Here is a 13,727-nt window from a genome sequence, read left to right on the forward strand (position 1 = left end):
GTTACCACTAACAGGGGTGGGGTTTTTTCTCCTTTCTCCTGTAGATCTGGATGACACTGAGAAGAACGAAAAGCTGAAGTTCAGTATTGTCGTGAGGCTTCCTGAGGTAACTAATGACTTCTGTTATAATTTTCTGGATTTTGGAATCAATAGGAATTTCCTCCCTGTTCATAGGATCAAGCCAATGGAAGATGTAGCTGATTCAAATAGGGCACAGATGTAGCCTGAACCTAAACAGCTCCTCTGTTGGCTGCTCATGACCTGTAGGGTACCCTGACAACTTGAATTACAGATTTGTCCATAGAGTTTTACAGTGTCTCCAGTACCCTGCAGGAATTTAATAGACATGACTGACACTGCCCTGTTGAGTACTTATCTGCATAAAGCAGTAACAGGTTTATGAGGTTTAACGAGGACTTCTTTGTGTGTGTTTTACAGCATCCACAAATACCTTTCTCATTTGTGATCTTTGTATTTGGTTTTAGTAGTTTTATCAAGTGTGTTCAAAAGCTGGCACAGTAAAAGCTGCGCAATACAAACATACCACAACTCTGTGGAGGGGACTGAATTGCAACATCTCCCCCTGTGTGACATCTCCCAGCCTTGTCCTTTGGTAAGGTGACTCGGTTAGCCACATGCTGGAACTAATTACTGATGCTCCATTAAAAGTTCCAACAGAACGGGAGATTGACTTCTCCTTTTCCCCTTTCATTCTTAGTGCACACCACAGTACTGCAGAGGAAGTACAACATTGCAGTGAGCAGAGGAAAACCAGGGAGTCCCCCCTGGGGAGTGTCTTGCTCTAAACCAGGCTTTTCTTAACATAAATTGCTTATTGTTTGTTCATTATGGGCTTTTACATATAGTTCAAATGGCCAGAAGTGCTGCTTTGGTTTTCCTCTAACAAGGGTGTCTTTATTTGGTAGCAGTTTTGAGAAGGGAAAGGGAAGGAGAACTTCACAGGAGGTTCTTTGTCCTCTGTATCTTGTTTTGGGCCAGGGTTGGTGAGCTGGGGTCAGTGCAGGGCCTGGCAGAGCTGTCAGCCCCAGGCCTGGTGGGTGGGGAGCACCATTCCAACCGCGCTTTAATGCGAGGGGCTGAGCTGGGAGTGCTCTAGGGAACATGTACTGCTGGTTATCACAGTAGTGCCTTATTGTATCTATTTACAGCTTTGGGAAAAAATGCAGAGAATAGCTTATTTGCCAATAAGGACACTGTGGGGTGACTCAGACTATTCTGAGCAGGTTACATTCAGTAGATGACTTCAGCTGCATCAGAAGCCCAAGTGAATTCTTTCATTAGTCTGTATTGCAATGCAACTGAAATAGAGGGGTGGAAGATCTAGATAGGGAAAACTGCAAAAGGTGGAGCAGATTTCTCAGTGTGTTCATAGTTTCCTTATCTGTTAGGACTGGAAGCTTTGGGATATCTGGGTTTGAATCTCTCTTGCCTTTGGGAATGTGAACCAATGTTACCAATTCTCAGGATGCTGTCCTAAATAATGGATGCAAATTTTATTCCCAGTATCTCTCCTTGGCATTTTGCCTTTGTAAGATTCCTTAGACTGAGCTTGAGAGAAGCCCTGTTGTGAAGAGGGCATTGAGGGGTGGGGTAGCTGGGTTGTCCTTTGGAAGGAGAATTGATCTAAACCAAAGAGTCACAAAGGATTTTTTAAGTTTTTAAGGATCATTTTAAGTCTCACTTAATATTTAAGTACACATGCAACGTGGGACAGAGATAATAGGACAGACTTCATTGATAGGAAGTTACTGAGTAGCTCAGTGGGTACTGACTAGCAGGGATTTTATTGTTTCTCACATTTTGGGAGTATATTCTAATATCTTAGTTACAGGCTATGAAAGGAAAACTCCATGGCTAAAAATGACGTCTCAGCCTCTGTCATCAGTGTCTGAAAGCAAAGCAGTCTATGTTACAGCCTGGGTTTTGCTTCAATTTTTTTCCTGCTTTTCCCACTCGTAAGTTTCCACTATCCTGTGTTTATGTTCTCAGGTTTTTGTGTTTTGTTTTCTTGCTTACCAGGCTCTTGGTCAAAAGGTCCACCAGTTTTGGAATCATCCAATGAATGCTAATTTTGTTGCACGGAAATATGTGAAACTTCTGCTTGAGAAGCTGGGGAACAGGCAGGTAAGAGCAAAAAGGCCACTTTTGCTTTGGCAGGGTTGAGATTCCTGACCTTTCTGTAGACTATAACACACTAAAGTTAACACTGAAACTTGGCACTGTGCAACTTTGTGAACTAACTTGAAATATTCTCCCTTGCAGTGTAGCAGACCTACTCCTGAGAGACTCTCAGTCTCTGTAGAGTTTTTGCCACTTAACTACCTGACTAATATGCTGGCAGACATAGAGAATCAAGGTAATGTTAATTCTGTACTTTGGAAGAGCAGTAATTGTTACTCTTTGTTGCTCAGACTCAGCTGTATCCTAACTACATTGACATAACTGAGTTCTAAAACCCCAGTAATGACTGAGCGTGTAGGTTTGGCCATCTTTCTGCTGATGGAAGTTGTGGGGGGGCTTATTCACTGCATCTCCTTTCGTCCAAATCCTCTGTGCCTTGAGTTCAGTTGACAAGCTTCCGTTTTTCAGAACAGACGTAGTGAAATGTAGTTAGTTCATGTACAGTTTGTTGGTAGCTGTTATTCTTTGTTCAAATGGGGAGTAGGGTATGTTCCTTATTTATACAGTATGGTGGCTGAGAGGCAGCCAAACTCAGGTCTTCCACCTTAGAAAAGACTACCCACATCACTAGGCTGGGTGGTGCTCTGAAGTAACAGGTATTTTTTTCATTTCAACACTGTTCCTTTTTTTGAAATTTAATTCAAATTGGTTAGGGCACTTGCTTCATACAATGAACCTAAACATCTGTTTTTTTAATTCCACTGTAAAAGCAAAGTGCATCAAGGGAAGCAGCATACTTCTTAGCATTACTGGCTATGCCTATACTAATAAAGAAAATTAAGTCAGGATAAGGACCTGAAGGTTAAAGCAGGATTGTATGTGTATGAGTACAATCCCATTTGGGAAGCTAAACCATAGAGAAGCATATGAGAATGTCCTAGTCCATTTTATGTACTAGCACAAATATAACCACTGTGCTTAAATCTTGTTTTGGATCTCCAGTGTAGAATTATTATGGAAGTCCCTAGTGGCTCCTAGAGACGGTCTATTGTTTACTTATCTCCCATGAACAGGACAGTTTCTGCCAGGGATGAGCATCCAAATGACTCCACTGGAAGCTGTAGGTATTTTATATAAATGAAAACACAGGTCCATCTATTACCTGATCTTTCAGTGTTGTAGATGAAGATGTTTAATAGACTGCAGGACTAAGTGTGCACAAACACGATTTTGTAAATACTAACTTTCTTACAATATTTTTCTAGGTGTGCATCCATATGAAAAACAAGATCATGTTAATGTAAGATTTGTCGAAGAAACAGCACTCAAACACACCATGATGCTTTTGGGTATCAAATATTCCTGAAATAGCATGTTGCTGAAGAAAGCTAACTGTGGTGCTCTTACATAAAAAAACTCATGCAGAAGCATGCAGCCAACTTTTTTTTTTAATGTTTGTTTTAAACTTAAATGACAGTTTTGTGTAGTCACCATTACTGACATAAGCTACTCAAAGTATTGCTTGGTGCAACCTATGAAGGCTGACATCACTGACTTCTAGAGAAATTCGTTTGACACAAACCCAGGTTTCCAATGAAAGGTAACTGTGGTTTCATTGTTTCATGTCAAAGTGGTCAAGTAGGTGGAACTACAGCAAGTATCAAAACACACTGTGAAAATTGGTATTAATGCCAATTATTTTAAGAAGATGGACAATGCTGAAAAACGTATTCCATTTGTATTGTACAGTAACAAGAAACCTGTAACTGTTTACTCATTTAGATTAATAAAGATTTTTTGATATATCTATGTAAAGCAGTTAAGAATAACAAATTATGAACCAGTGTCTGTATATAATACATCAGTAATGATTTATTCATTCCTTGTGGTGGTCATGTGATATTTTATGGTTCTCCTGCCTTTGGAGTTAGAATCTAATACATTCAGTTTCACAGAATTGCAGAATAGTCATGGTTGGAAAGGACCTCTGAGGCCACTGAGTCCAACAACCATAAAAAAAAAAACACAACAAAAATCCAACCAACCAACAAAAAAAACCCCAAAACACACCCACACAACAAAACCCCAAGCAAACACAAACACCACCAAAAAACACCTACAGACCCCCCCCCAACAACCTACAGTCTTGTCCACTAGATCATGCTCTGAAGTTCCACATCTACATGTTTCTTGAACACCTCCAAGGATGGTGACTCCACCACCTCCCTTAGCAGGCTGCTCCTCTGCCTGACCACTCTTTCAGTAAAGAAGTTCTTCCTAATATCCAATTTAAACCTTCCCTGCTGCAACTTCAGACCATTTCCTCTAGTCCTGTTATTATTCACTTGGGAGAAGAGGCCAACACCCACCCCTCTACAACCTCCTTTCAGGTAGTTCTGTAATTAGTGCAAAATATAATCCTAAGGTCTATGCAATGGGGTTTTGTTTGGTTTCTTTAGTATAAGTATTATATATTCTAAGCACTACAGGATAAGAAAACAGTTCTTTAGAAATTTATCTTAATGGTGACAGTGTTTTACTTAATACTTTCCTTAAAACTTTTAGTGTTATAGTTCAAACCTCAGCTTCAAAAATAAATTACGGAGGTTGCTTTTCCTTAATTTTCAACTTTTATTTATATAAACTGTTGTTTATTGTGGTGTTTTTTTTTTTAAATTCTGAAATGTGACATTAAATTACAGTAGTAATAGTGGTTTGTTATGCAGAGAAAATCTTAAGTTCTGACATGAAGGATTGCTGCAGTCTTTATTGAATTTAAAAGCAACTCTATCAAAGTTTCAGACTATTAAGCTAGTGAAACTCATTGACAATATGATAGATTTTGGAGGTTTTCAGTAACACCTCTGATACTTTCACTGAGGAGAGATCTGGTGCTCCCTGTTCCTAACCAGTGAAATAAAAAAATCCAGTTATTGGGAATGACTCGGCAAGTTCATGGTCATTCCCTTGTCATCAGTACTCCCATTAGTGGACTAAGAGTTCTGGCTTTCTCAGTAACTGCATAGAGAGAAGGAATATTCTTCTCAATATAAGTAAAATTTGTCTGGCAATATATATCAATAACAGGAGAAGATTTTCTAGCTTTTTTTTTTTTTTTTTTTTTAAATGAAATTTATTATAACATAGAATCAGATGCAATAAAACTTCACCTGGAAAAAAATAAGCATAGTATGATGATGGCTCATTTTTCTGAACATTTTAAAGTATTACACTGCATTTGGAATAACAGGCTTCTCCTAGCCAGGAGGAGGGAACTCATATCACTGGGCATTTAGCTATGCTTCTGGAATTCACAAATGACTTGGCTAAAAAATTATGGACATTCCTTCAGTGCAGTGAAAATGCTATTGACGCTAGAGATTCAGCACTGGTAGTCCTTCTTTAGGTGCTGTCTGTTCAGATTTTAATTGGCTTTACAATGGGTTTTCTGAAATGTCTCAAATTTGAACTGCGTTCACTTGGTTTGAAAGGAGCCAGAGCTCCATAGGGCTGTGGCAAGGGGAGGCTGGATCCATCCTCTGGGATGTAGGCGGTTGGGCGCTGCTCAGCTGTCGTGCGGACACAGCCCAGGTGTGCAGCTTGCCTCTCTTCTGCAATATGCTGTGAAACAACAAACACCTTTGGGTTACTTGGTGGGTACATGCTTTAAAATTCCTGTACTCTCCTGAGTCCGTGTACCAAATGCCTAACAAAGGAAACACCATTAGTCTAATTCCTAGCAAACCAGGAAACCCAGCGAGGTATTAATTGCTCATTGAAAGGAAAGCATGAGTGATTTGCCACCTAGATGTGACTTTGTCCTTTTGCATAGTGTTCTGTAATGCTTATGTTACCTGTGAAGAAAACAGATTAGATGAACTTTTATAAGTAAGTGTGCACAGAACATCTCGGGCTCAAGAGAACAGTTCTGATGCTTAAAAACGTGACTGTGTTTGCACTGACAGCAGCTGCTCCTGGTTATTGTGACTGCAGTGAGCTTGTATCCTCAGCACTGAAAGGAAATTGAGTTGTAGCATGAAGTGTTAATGCCAGAGAAGTTTTTTATTCTAAGCTGGCTTTACTCTTGCAGTTCTGCGTGACTTCAGTTTCTTTAAGTGGATGCACAGTGTATTGCTCTCCTAGTTTTTTGTGCCTTTCAGATTTCCTTGGAGTGATCAACTAAAGGATTCATATTGCAAAGCTCACTTCCCATCAGCAGGAGTTCCCTCAGTATGCACATCTCACTTGTACTACTTTTTCTTCTCTAGAAACTCTCTGCTTAGGGATCACTGATGTTCTCAACCAAGAAGGAATAGTATCCAGCAGGGTAGAATTTGAATCACTATTTGATACACTGCCCTGCCTACCCTCACTGTCTTACCCAGCAATCTGATTTCTTGCTCTTCTGATCTGACATTCACTGCATCTGGTCTGGGGAAGACACTAAACTTATTTTTGCTGAAGTCTCTACCCCACTTTTTGCAGCTTTACCTTGAAGTCAAATGGAAGGCAACACTTCACCAATGGCTGTCCTGCCCATCATCCCAAAACGGTCACACAAATTACTGTAGTAATTGAAGGGAAGTTATCATTTTAGTATATTCTCTCTAGAATTCAGTGACCAGTCCTGAGCAGTGTGCCCAACTATAGTAACAACTACACAAAGCCACCATGTGCCACTTCTGTAGTTGTCTCTGTGTGTCTCTGTCTCATCTCCACTGCCTCCTGGAGCTCTGGGGTTGGCAGTGAGGTAGCACAGCTCTTCCAGAAAGAGCAGTAGAGCAGTGAAATGATGGGGCTGAAGATGTAATTGCAATGTATGGCAAAAACTTACTTTAGCTCTGGCTTTAGCTGCTTCTTTTCGCATCTTTTCGTTGCGTAATATCTTCAACCATTCATTTTCTATTTCTTTGGGGGGAGGTAGGCCTTGATCTACCCTTGATGAAACAGTCATCAAAAATTGCTCTTTGTCTCTTATTTCCTGCTGGAGTTGAATGGCAAGCGCTTTCTTCATGGATAACTCTGCAACAAGAGCTGTTATCTTCTGGTTTATCTCCTTTATCTTCTTCTGCACTTCATTTATCTGGAATAAGTAACAACTACATTTTAGTCTGGGCTTCCCTTTAGACATTTAGTGGACATGACACTTAGGTAAGTATTAAGTATTTGAAAACAAGTCCAACTCTGCTTTGAAAAATCGTTCCATTCTTGAAAATGACTTGATGACAGGACGTGTCTGTACACTCAGAACCGCACAAACTTTGTTAAAAAGTTACATTTACTCCAGGATACAGAAATGCAAATTTACATTTATCTCCTGCCCTTTTCAGCTGAATAGTAAAACTCCTATTGCCTACAGAGGCAAGTATCAAACCCAGATTCTGATTGACCTTGTGCACCACTGACTTTGTAATAAAAAGTGTAATAAGCCCGATCCTTACAAGATATTTGGGTGATAATGCAGGTGCAGCTGGGCTGTGGGTTGTGGAGCTACCCTTGGCAGGGGGTGAACAGAAAAGGAATGGGACAGGAATCCTTGAGACTGACTGCTGATAATTCAAATAAACAACAAAAAAAACCCCAACAAAACTTACACTTTTTGAAGTGGCTAATAAGGAATTGGGAAAGACAGGACACTTCTGGCATTCTGCCATTTTACAGTAGTTTATTAGCCCATGGCTGTGATTTCACAAACCTGAACAACAGACGTATTATTTCTCTCTCTGTGGAAAATTAAAGATTTACTGTAAAGCTGTGTTTTATTTTAAGCCTTTCTGAGTACCAAACAAATAAACCCTGCCCTTTTACATTAGTTATTTAGCATTTTTCTTCTGTCTTTCACTCAGCTCTGCTCTATGTGGAGCTTTTTCGTTAAGGAACATTGAGCCAGATATCATGTTTATCTTTTTGTATGCTGGAATAGAATTGGCCTTTTCCATATTTCTTTTTAGCCTTTGAAGTGTTTCTTGTGGAAACGCTGCTAAGTACACGTGCAAAAGGATTCTGCCAAGTTTCTAAGCATCTACCTGAGAAAAAAACTACTGTATTTTGGTGAAGGTAACTATTTCCCATGCAACTTTCTTTTAAAAAGAAAGTATGCTCACCTAATGTTTTTGGTATGTCTCTATTGCTGTTACTACTAAATGTCTATAATTTCTAAAGACTAAACATTATTTGTCTCTCACTATTTTCAGCCACTTTTGTAATTTGCAAGTGAGTCATCTCACCTCTTGCCCAGATATTTCATGTAGGCCAGCAAACTGAGTGTGCAATGCCCTTCTTACCCTTTTAGCTGACAGCAGGGTGTCCTGCCTCCCAGTCTCTGCCGTGGCTTGGAGTGTCTCTGTCAGCTGGGAAACGTGCTTGTAGAGGAGATCTGTCTCTATCAACTTCTCCTCCTTCTGCAACAGCTCTACCTCTAGCTGCAGCAAGAGGAGGGTACAGGGCATAGGTAAACAGCAGGGGGGCAGGGGGTCACACCAGCATTATTACTACTTTGCTGTGATTTTATTGAAAAAAAATTTTTTTCTAAACTTTTTGGTTCCTTGAGCCACACCATAATTGGAAGGTTTCAGCTTTTGCTTTAAATACCTTTTCCATCTTTCTGCTAAAAAACAAGAAGTATGGGCTCCAAAGACTAAGAAAGTACTATGGAGCTAAAGGAAGTTTAAAATCATAAGCAGATGGAATGAGAACATTTAAACTTATCTCAGAGCTCCAATAAACCAGCTTTTTGATGTGCAGGTTAGTGTTAGAGGCTGTGTTCTAGCCTGCTTGGCTATGCAGAGCTCCTTCCTGTCAAGGAATAGGGGACAGGAGAGCTCAAGTAACTCAAGCACACGTGTTTATGGTAAAATCCTTACAAACTGGATTTCAGAAGGAGGACTTGTATGAATACACCCTGAATCCTAAATACGGTAGAGGGAGTTTTGACCCCTATAAATGGGACAGACAAGATACCTAAGCAAATACCATGGTTGCTTGTTCTGTTCCTTTACCCTCCCCACATATGCCATACAGGAGGTGCCCTGAAATTGGCTTTCATACTGGATTTAATGCTTCACTTTGAAGCTTTCTCTGGCAGTCACTGGCAGTGCTGCAATCAGGTGTGCAGCTGCGTGGTAGCCACAGCCATCAGGGTCTGTTCTGTGGCTCCTTGCTCTGTGTGGAAACAAAGCAGTACAAAGAAAGCCTTTTTTGTTTGGTTCTATGTCATGTATTCAGACTTCGATAGGAGAGTACTGGGACTCCCTCCTGCTCGGAGCCCCTGCAGAGTGGTGGAACAACTAGTAGCCAGTTGCAGAAGAATGACAGCTTTGTTTGTTAGCAGTTCATTGTTTATTTTTGTTTCCCTCTGCTGCCTTTTCTGTGCCTTCTCACAGAGAAGCAGGAGGGTCTGCATTGAAGTGCCAATGATGCAAATGGACCAGTTGGCAGAGGATGCTGGGGAGGCAGGTTTACCACACAGAGCTCCCCCTCTCCATCCACTGCTGGAAAAAGTTAAAATGTCCCATATCCAATTGTCCTGGAAAGCAGACACTGTGCTAGAGTTCTTATAAGCCAATCAGGACAGAAAGTGTATTTTAAAAATAAAAAATACCATTTCCTTTTTCTAAAAGAGGTCAATCACAGCATGAGAGATTATGACAAGAGAAGTAATGTTACCTGCTCAGCCTTTTTTAGCAGCTCAGGTGGAGGTGTGTCCTTCCCTCCCAACTCTTGTATTCTACTCTCTTTTGTGGGGTCATCAGAGATTCCCTCCATGTGTTTAATCCTGTCCTTGCACTGAGAATACTAGCAAACAAAAAGCCACAGCATTTTATTTTTTTCCAGACAATAAGCCAAAATTCATGCTACAAGTACATGACCAAAGGTGGAAGGTCTGAGTGTGTCTGATTTGCACCAGGAGAACTACACTGAAGCGGCTGGGCTGGCTGCACTGCCAGCTCCTGGGCTTGGAAGGAAGAGTCCAGCCTTGCTGGGATAGCGTTTGGGATGCTCAGGCAGTGCAGGCCTAAACTTAACAATGCTGGTCAAGCACCGGAAAAACCCTGTGAAACCAGAGGTGGACCTTGGTCATTCTCCTGTCCTGTTGCCAATAAATGGGAATGTAAAAAACAGTATATTGTATCACAGGTCATCTCTACGATGCACAAATTTAAATCAGCTTCATTTTGGTAATGGTTTAAGTGTCTTGTAGGCTTGTTCCCGTGACTCCTTCACATGTAACACAGCAGCCTCAAATTGTGTATAAATAACACAGCTGCTTTGAAAAGGCTTCTCTGAGCCAGGAGGAATCATGACAAGAGCCCTGGACTGTAAGATGATTTTTACCTTCTCAAGATTTTTGAGAAGTCAGAAGAAGACTGCCCCAGGGGCTGGTACCTTCTTCAGCTTCTGCTGAGTGGCCTGGATGAAAAGCAGCAGTTTGTACCAAATAACGTCCTCTGGGTCACAGTGGGGTGGGCTCAGGGCCACCCCCCACAGCCGCTGGCAGCAGGCTGGGGAATGGAGCACAGCCCCCAGGACTGGGCAGTGAGCTGAGACATGCCACAGCTACAGCTCCATCCTGAGGAGGGAGAGGAGCACTGGGAAGGGTGGGAGCCCCTCCCTGTCACCAGCTTCCTTCCCCTCCCCAGGTCTTTGCAGCCGAGCTGAGCTGGCCCCTTCAGTGGCAGAGGTGGCAGAGCAGGGGCAGGGCTGGGCTCCTGGAGCTGCTCCGGGGCTCACAGAGGGAGCAGGTCCTGCCTAACTACCCCCAGAACTTACCCACAGACTTACCCAGTGCTAACAGACAGTTTCCTTTTGCCAGGACAGGGAGACGCATTTAACTACAATTATGGGTCATTTGCAGGATGGAGGCCCACCCTGCTGTCTGCCAGAAACTGAGCCTCATCTGCTGCTTTGTCCTTAGGCTATTTCTTTTATGCTTAGGAATAAACCAACAATTTGAGCTGGGAGGTCTTCCTTTATTCCCTACAATCTTCTGTTTGACCCATTGAGAGATGGAGGGAGGAGACATGTGCCTGGCAGTTTGGTTGCAAGTTAAACCTGAAAGTCCCACTTCCTTGCTGGTTTGTGCTAAAGGCCTCACCCCTACAAGCATCCAAGTTTTCTACGTCAAAGTTTCCAGTTACGTGTCCTGAAGTGACTCACTGGTGACACTGAGCAATGTGGCACTTCTGGGTCCCAGAGAGGCAGGTGTTCCCTGACCTTTCCAATGTGAGATGTTCCTGTGGAATAACACTTCCCAGAGTACACTAGATGGACATCCATGCTTTGCATAAACACGTGCTGAAGAAGTGACTGGGACAATTTCTTCATGTTCGAACTCACAAGACTGACAGTGGTGGGGCTTTGTGCTTTGATATGCACCTGGTCATCTGTCAGCACGTTGTCACTCCAACCTTGATCTATTTAGCTCTGACATAACACAACCCAAGTGAGTTGCTAGCCATCAATTGCAGGTGATGATATTATTGAGGAAGTAAATGGTCACTGGGTCTCAAATTTATGAGCAGTCAGCAAAAAGACAAAGTAAATGTTTAGATGTTGCTACTGGGATGGGGTTTGTTCACTGGAAGTTAACAGAACATGTTTAACTGGAAAAGGGAAAACAGATCTTGGGTGATAATGGAACATTACTATAACATTTGTTTTAAACACTTCTATTTCTGGTAAAAGAAGTATCATGCAGCTCTTTAACACTTTGTATGAGAACAGGCAAAGTAAAAACCATAAATAACTGTAAAAGAACAATTTGTCACATCATGATTCAGTTTAAAATTACTGCCATTTAGTGTGCACCAAGGTACTGAAAGACTTATATAAACAACTTATATAAACTCAGGACCAATAACAGTGGAAGAATGTGAGAGTAGGACCAGCACAAACAACAGGATGCAGGTTTGCTTCCAGGGATGTTTCATATCAGGGGCCAAATTTCTTAACTGCTAACTCAGCTGAAAATGCCTTGCTGGAAGCAGTGCTACCTTAATGAGATTAGGGACAAGTTACCAAGTAAAACTTTTTAAGATTGAATAGTTAATTTAGAGAGGATTATTGCGGGAAAACCACTGAGCAAAACAGAAAAAAATCCATAAAATAAAATTGTTAGACTCAAATACCAGGCTTACTTTTAAATGCAGTATGAATTGGGAGTGATTAGATGCAGGCTAATAAAAAAATATGGAAAAAAACCCCACACTATTCCATGTCTGCTTAAGTGATGTGGCTATAGGCATCTTTCCTTATTTTCTTCTAATTTGTAGTGTATTCCTGGGACAAGACTTAGTATCTGAGGTCTAAGAAGTTTTAAGCCTTAAAAAAAAAGAAATTATCCCTTCTTGGAGTGGATTTGATAACAGGGGATAGGATTTGATATAAGAAAGGATTTTCTGTGTCTGATTGTAATCAGTCAGGAGGAATGGATGACAAATAGTAGGTTATCATACATCTTGATTTTTCAGAACTTTGATGTTTAATATGATGCTTCCATAAACAAGCTAAGGAAATGATTCTTGATGAAAAGATAGGGCAAGTACTATGGAAGCATGATGAGGTCTCAAAGAGACCTTCTTTGAGGAGAAGATTAAAATTCAAAATTACCTTGGTCTGAAAAAAGATCTGAACAAAAGAGATAATATTAAATACCAAATGCAAGGTGCTACCTGGAGGCAGATAAAATTACCTGTACCAATACAGAATCAAGGTCACCCAATTAGACATAATTCCTTTTAAAAAGGGTCTGGTTGTTACATACACTTCCATGAACATGAATCAATATGTCATGTTGCAAGAAACGCTACCATCGTACCTGGACACGCAAGCAGAAATATAACCTGCAAGGTGCCTGAATTAATCTTTCACTCTCTCCCACTGATATTAGGCACTGCACCTCAAGAAAAGTAAAGACTCTGCTGCCAAAAATAATAGAAAGACAAAAAAAGAATGAACCAAGAAAGATCCTTAAGGATTGATGAAAAGAAACAGGGTTATGCAGCCTAGTGAAAGGATGGGAGAAGAATGTGATTAACTTTCTTTCAGTAACATGAAATGTTGCAGGGAGGAAGAGAACAATCTATTTGTTATGTCCCTGGTGGACATCATACAAATCAATAGTCTTGCATTGCAGCCAGAAATATCCAGGCTAATGGTTAAGAAAGTCTTTCCACTGTTAAGGAAGAACTGGGATAGCTTGCTGGGGAAACTGGAGTTTCCCAGTGGAAGTTGAAAGCACAGCTTAGCTCTCTGAGGAATGACTGGCAGTCCTATGCTGGAAAGGAGCAGGATAGCCTCAATAAACTCACTCTTTCTCTGCTAGCCCCATTTTGCTGTGGCTGCAGTGATGTAGTCTGGAGATTTTCATGGGGTTGTATTAAAACCTGGATAACTGTTGATGCCAAATGTCTCAATGAAACTGTCAGTCCCTGTTACATTAGTTGAATCCTGAGACATGAAGGCCCTATCCACAATGTTGTGACAGCTCAGCAGGTCTATGTGTTAGACTAATTAATGATTAATGCTAAGTATTTCTCATTGATGCATGAAAGTACCTTTGATTTCATGGGTCATTTCAATCAGCA

General features: G+C 41.1%; 2 protein-coding genes across 2 annotated transcripts in view; one reads left to right on the top strand and one right to left on the bottom strand.

Annotated features, from left to right (window-relative positions):
• Window positions 1-3,508, top strand: part of GSAP (gamma-secretase activating protein) — a 41,978-nt gene extending 38,470 nt beyond the window's left edge. Inside the window, exons 27-30 of the mRNA XM_010001797.1 lie at window positions 45-106; window positions 2,041-2,145; window positions 2,284-2,377; window positions 3,408-3,508. Of these exons, the coding sequence (XP_010000099.1) occupies window positions 45-106; window positions 2,041-2,145; window positions 2,284-2,377; window positions 3,408-3,508 (362 nt within the window). The remainder of the gene's footprint in view (window positions 1-44; window positions 107-2,040; window positions 2,146-2,283; window positions 2,378-3,407) is intronic.
• A 2,051-nt stretch (window positions 3,509-5,559) lies between these two features.
• The window catches only part of CCDC146 (coiled-coil domain containing 146), a 41,287-nt gene continuing 33,119 nt past the window's right edge, over window positions 5,560-13,727 (bottom strand). Inside the window, exons 15-18 of the mRNA XM_010001806.1 lie at window positions 9,808-9,936; window positions 8,427-8,564; window positions 6,977-7,225; window positions 5,560-5,763 (exon numbers count right to left, since the gene is read on the bottom strand). Coding sequence (XP_010000108.1) covers window positions 5,560-5,763; window positions 6,977-7,225; window positions 8,427-8,564; window positions 9,808-9,936 — 720 coding nt within the window. The remainder of the gene's footprint in view (window positions 5,764-6,976; window positions 7,226-8,426; window positions 8,565-9,807; window positions 9,937-13,727) is intronic.

The sequence above is a fragment of the Chaetura pelagica genome, unplaced genomic scaffold (assembly GCF_000747805.2).
Source record: "Chaetura pelagica isolate M959 unplaced genomic scaffold, ChaPel_1.0 scaffold137, whole genome shotgun sequence".
In the NCBI taxonomy this organism is placed as follows: domain Eukaryota; kingdom Metazoa; phylum Chordata; class Aves; order Apodiformes; family Apodidae; genus Chaetura; species Chaetura pelagica.